Below are 6,000 nucleotides of genomic sequence, written 5' to 3'. Positions count from 1 at the left end.
ACAGAAGTATTTTGCAATTTCAACATTAGCCTTTATTTCTGGAACACTGAAGTCTTTGGCTAAGAGGTGCATCAAATGAGCACTGCAACCATATGTTATAGCTTGGGACTCTCTCCTAAATAATTTCTTCTCATCTTGGATATATTTTCAGCATTGTCTGTGACCAAGCTGTGTACTAGACATTTGAATTTTTTTCACAGTTTGTTATAGCTTTTACTGATACTTCTTGTAAGTATTCTGCTGTGTGTGCATTTTCTGATGTATCAATTGTTTCTGTAAGGAAGACTTTCCCTTCTTCTGTTGTCACACAAGCACATACAACAGGATCGCTGTGGACGTTACCCCACCCATCAAGACTCAGGTTAAAAATTTTACCCTCTAGACCTTTTGCACACTGCTCAATTTCTCTTTCATACACTTTATCTGGCAATTTGCCTGTGACATCTGCTCTGTTGGGTGGACTGTATCCTGGTCTTAATGACTGAACCATGTTAATGAAGTGTGGGTTCTTAATCATACAGAAAGGAGAGTTTGTTGAATATACAAACCGGGCAATTTTTTCATCAATTACCTCCTTTTGTAATCTGCTGGTTCTTACCACAAACTTATCTATGGTTATTTCTGGATGATGGAGATTTTTTTTTTCTTTTTGCTACAGGTGATATACTGTGGCTATGTGACATACATGATGTGACTGAAACATTATCATTGGCAGATAACTCTAAAACTATAGAAAATGATAGTGATCTTGAAAGTGGATAGTCTTCAGAAGCCTGTATGTTGACAATGGATTCTCCTAAACAAAATAAGTCAATGCAGTTATTTAATTATTATTACCATACTGCTCATTTAATATTACTCATTGCATTAACTGACACTCAGTACTACTCTAAAGGTGAAATTGTAAAAGGAAGAGCTGCTTACTTCAGCTATTTATTTTTTTATCACAACTGCATCTAAAATGATAGTACCATACAGTAACAACTATAGTTTTTCCTCAAACATGAGAATTCAAGAATAGTCCAGAATGAAGACAGGCAGTCCTTAAGAAAGAAGTATGAAATAAAAAAGTTTACCAATCTGAAGATCCTGCATGTTCAGACAGGTTCCTTTCATCATCTTCAACACAGCTTCCTCCTGAGAAGGATCACTTCTCATGATGTTGTTTCATTTGGGCAACCAAGCCTTGCATTTCTTTGTTGCACATTTTGCATGCATGCCTGTCTTACCCACAGGTAGAGGAACTTCATTAAAATATTCCCAAACTGGGTTTTTTTTATGGCCTGCTGCCATTATAGGTTTTCCCTTCTAGTGAGAGAATGGTGTGGAAGATCTCAAATCAATGAAGGCTACGCTCAGAAAGACCTCAAGACTTCTGGAATATGCTGCTCAAACAGCTTCACTTTTGTTTCTACTGCCTGTCCCTCCCTTCTCACATTTATCTCCAGACTTCTTCTCCTTGTCCAGATCTATTCCGCCCCCAACAATCTTCTATTCATTGAACTTTTTGAAACTTTGCACTTTTAGAGAGAGGTAAGGGATTGACTCTCTGTACATAGATTTGCAGAGGGACAATAGAGTTGAGGTCTGTTATTTCTCACCTCTATTTATTTAAAACATTTTTTCTGTTAACAAGCATGTTATCTCTGGAGACACAAATCCAGTTTGAGAACTGCAAAACTAAGCATCTCTGACGGTATCTTCTACCATCACTGAGTCATAGATTCATAGATATTTAGGTCAGAAGGGACCATTATGATCATCTAGTCTGACCTCCTGCACAACGCAGGCCACAGAACTTCACCTACCACTCCTGCAAAAAACCTCACACCTATATCTGTGCTATTGAAGTCCTCAAATCGTAGTTTAAAGACTTCAAGGAGCAGAGAATCCTCCAGCAAGTGACCCGTGCCCCATGCTACAGAGGAAGGCGAAAAACCTCCAGGGCCTCTTCCAATCTGCCCTGGAGGAAAATTCCTTTCCGACCTCAAATAGGGCGATCAGCTAAACCCTGAGCATATGGGCAAGATTCATCAGCCAGATACTACAGAAAATTCTTTCCTGGGTAATTCGGATCCCACCCCATCTAATATCCCGTCACAGGCCATTGGGCCTATTTACCATGATCCCATTGGGTAGCTAGAAAGATTAATCTAAATAATCTATACAGAAGCCCCTGGAACCCCCCAAAATTGGGTCCCTAATCCATGAACTATTGGAACTCATTTACAAAACTTTTCTTAAATATTACATGACTATATTGTCTCAAACTATAGAATTAGAATTTATAATCCCTATTCCATGATGAGATATCTTTGAGCTATAATGTAGCTTAATTAAAACTATCTTTAGATAGGCTTTTTTCTTCAAGCATTTTATCAAAAAAACTTTTTTTAAAAAAATCATTGATTTTTAATCCACCCTGATGGTCTCTGTCTGATTCTTTAATTGATTCTGTCTGTTGCATAACTAATTTTGCAAGATTGGAACCAACTCAGGTGGTGGGGCATGATTGGTAAACAAGTGTTTCACGATGTTAGGACTGGTTAAAGAATTATTTCATAATACTTTAGTAAAAATAATCGGCTCACATACAGATCGTAAGGACTCAAGTTTCACTATAAAAATTGGGGTCCAAGAAGAAATGGAAGAAGAACCTAACTCCAGAACACAGTCCAACATCAAAGCTGCCAAAACCATGACACCCTGCCATCTATATACTGTTCAGAAGCTGGAGTCCTGGACTACCTGATCCTGACTGGCCACCAGGAAAAGTTTGTTAGCCTTATTGGGAGTCGTGAGCACTGTACACTTAGCATGTGTATTCTGTCAATCAATTGTTAATAAATATAGGTTAAGGATATTATTGTGTAAGACTCTTACACTTGGAAAAGGCCCTGCAGACTATAAAGCCCAGAGCCCACTGGAATGGGTGTTAGCCCGGAGCCCACGGAGGGGTAAAGTTGGGTCCCTTACTTCCTGAGTACCCAAAAGAGAGGATGGGGGGTGAGAGCCCTAAATTGTGTGCGTAACAGGGGTAGCCTGGGGCACAGTGCGGGGTGGGAGGGCAGACTGGGGCACAGCAGGGTAGGATCGTGGCACAGCCCCAGGGGATGTAACTGGGGCACAGTAGGAGGGGGGTTGTTGCATGGCCCGGGGCGGGGGGGGGGGGGGGGGGAGGAGGGCTGACTGGGGCACAGCAGGGCTGTGTAGCCATAGGCAATGTCTTTATGAGTTGCTGGGGAGAGCTCAATCCCCTGCCCCACTCCAGGCCCTACCCCCACTCCACCCCATTCTGCCCCCTCCCTTGAGCGCACCCTGCCCTCACTCCTCCCACAAGCTGCTAAACAGCTGATCTGCAGCAGATGGAAGGCGCTGGGAGGGATGGGAAGGAGCTGATCGGTGGGGCTGCCGGTGGATGCTGAGCTGCCTGTGGTTATGGCACAGGCCAGGGGAGGCAGCCTGGGCTTTGTGGACGGGGTTGTGCGTGTGGCAAGACCTGGAGAGGGGGGTCAGTCTGGGCTTTGCGGATGGGGTTGTGGCAAGATGGGGGGGGGTGTCAGTCTGGGTTTTGTGGGGAGGTGAGATGTGTCAAGACCTGGGGGGCGGGGAGGGGGAAGAGGATGTTCAGCCAAGAGCACAGTAGAGGGGTCCTGGCACAGGGGCAGCCTGGGGCACAGCAGGGATCATGGCCCTCAGGGCAATTTACGGGCAGTTTACGGTACGCAATTGGGGTCGTGGCGTAGCAGTCGGCGGCCCAGGGTACTCAAGGGGTGGGTGTCACAGCGCACAGCAAGGTTTCACTGGGGATACGGGGGGTTGTGATGCAGTATGGCAAGGTGGGGTGAGCATGGGGGTTCGTGGCATGGGGGCATCATGGGGTGTGCAGGGGATTCATCAGAGGGGGCATATATATATATATATATAGGTTTTTAGCTAGTGCTAGTCAGAGCCCGCCCGTAGCACGATGCCAGGGTGACACGGTGCTCTCTGTGTACTCTGCCTCATGGCTCGCAGACAGGGAGGCTGCCCTGGACAGGTGGCAGTTTGACAGCCCAGCGTTCCCTGCCTACAGTCAACAACTCCCCTCAGGAGGGGCGCCCCGCCCCCTCCGAGCCAGTTCTAACTGGCTCTGTGATGGCAGTTACTCTCTAGCTCGCCCACCCAACTTCTCAGTTCGAATCCAATCGCTATCTCTTGATCCTTCCCAGGCTCGTCGGGCTTCAGGAGAGTGCCGGGAGGGGGAAGCGCATGCGCACCCCTCAGTAATCCCAAAAGGACGGAGCGGCAATCTGTAGGGGTTGATGTAGATAAGCACCCCACGGCCTTTTCCTCCCGCCCTTCCTCGGTTTGGCGTTCTTTTCTTCCTGATTGGTTGAAATGCGCTGTTCGTCCTGTCAGCAGCCCGGAAAAGTTTCCCCCTATTTGTTTGATTGAGTCGGGCGCATGCGCAGTCCATATTATGTTCCGGTGGGTGAGTATGTCTCTCTTTCCTAGTCCTTGTGTTGGGCGCGTGCGCTGTCTGTTCCGTGAGCTGGGTCTCTAGGCCGGCGCGCACGTACCATGTGTGTTTAGCGCTTAGGAGGCGGCGGGCTGTGGTTTGCCGGATCTGTCTCCGCCCCCCTCGAAGAGCTGCGCGGTTGGAGCGGCCAGGGGTGGGTTGTTCCTGCCACCCGCTCCCGGCCATTACGGGTCCGGGGGTAGCGAAGCCCGGGCTATGACCTGCTACCCGGGCTTCCTGTGCGGCTGCCGCTGCGCAGCCAGCCGGGCGGCCGCCCTGCGCTCCCTGCTGAAATACCAAGCAGCGGCTGCGTCTCTCCTGGCCGGGCTGCCGCTGCCCGGCGGGCTTCAGCGGCGCCTCCTCACGTGCAGCCGGCGGAGCCGGGCCGAGTCCTTGCTCCCCTCCTTCGCCGCCGCCGGGTTCCCACCCCAGCGGCTCCTCCAGCAGGAGAGCGCAGGCTCGCCTGGACCCGGACCCTTCGCGCTGGGCCAGCAGAACTCTTCTGGGTTCGCCCTGTCGTGGCTGGATCAGCGGCGGGGGAGGAGCGCGGGGAGCGCGCGGCTCGCTTGTGGCGGTGGGTTCCGCCCCTCCCGGGTCGTGGTGGTGGCCAAGACCACCAGATACGAGTTCGAGCAGCAGCGCTACCGCTACGCGGGGCTCTCGGAGGAAGATCTCAAACAACTGGTGAGTGCGGCACAGCTCATTACCCCCAGCCAGGCTGGTACCCTCGGCCCTACGGTCCTCAGCGGGCAGGATGCCCAGCTAGGGTAATCTCAGCCGCTGCCACCTGCTCCAGCTTCACCCGTTCAGGGAAACAGGCCAGATTAGCCCCTGATAAAGCTCACTTTTCAGGGGGCACAGGCAGGTCTGTAGGCACCTAGAGTCAAATAAATGTGAGATCCTTAACACTAAATAAACTTTCAACAACATTGCCTTGGCTCCAGCCCCACAGGTGGGGGAAGGAGGTGCACTGTTACCATTCAGTTTGAGAGAAACAAGGTGGATGAGGTAATATCTTTTATTCGACCAAATTCTGTTTGTGAAAGAGGCAGGCTTTCTATCTCTGTGAAGCTCAAAAACTTGCCTAAAGAAAAGGAGTACTTGTGGCACCTTAGAGACTGACCAATTTATTTGAGCATAAGCTTTTGTGAGCTACAGCTCACTTGATTGGATGCATAGTGAGCTGTAGCTCACGAAAGCTTATGCTCAAATAAATTGGTCAGTCTCTAAGGTGCCACAAGTACTCCTTTTTGCAAATACAGACTAAGACGGCTAAGCAGACTAACACGGCGGCTACTCCAAAAACTTGCCTGTTTCACCAACAGAACTTGGTCCAATACAAGTTGCTACCTTACTCACCTTATCTATCTTATTTCCTGGGACCAACTAGGCTACAACAACACTACAAACAACCATGCAGTCTCACACACTGTTTTCAGATGTTAGCACAGGGCTGCAAAGCTTGGGTTACAAATACGGCAGGTGACCAGTTTAGATTT

General features: G+C 48.9%; 1 protein-coding gene across 5 annotated transcripts in view; it reads left to right on the top strand.

The window, feature by feature from the left end:
- The first annotated feature begins 841 nt into the window (after positions 1 to 841).
- The window catches only part of NADK2 (NAD kinase 2, mitochondrial), a 69,791-nt gene continuing 64,632 nt past the window's right edge, over positions 842 to 6,000 (top strand). For all 5 annotated transcript variants that reach the window (XM_037902666.2, XM_037902665.2, XM_037902664.2 and 2 more), the window contains exon 1: positions 842 to 5,185. In XM_037902666.2, coding sequence (XP_037758594.1) covers positions 4,718 to 5,185 — 468 coding nt within the window. In that variant the 5' untranslated portion in view covers positions 842 to 4,717. The remainder of the gene's footprint in view (positions 5,186 to 6,000) is intronic.

The sequence above is a fragment of the Chelonia mydas genome, chromosome 5 (assembly GCF_015237465.2).
Source record: "Chelonia mydas isolate rCheMyd1 chromosome 5, rCheMyd1.pri.v2, whole genome shotgun sequence".
Classification (NCBI taxonomy): Eukaryota; Metazoa; Chordata; order Testudines; family Cheloniidae; genus Chelonia; species Chelonia mydas.
This window is presented reverse-complemented; position numbering and strand designations above follow the sequence as displayed.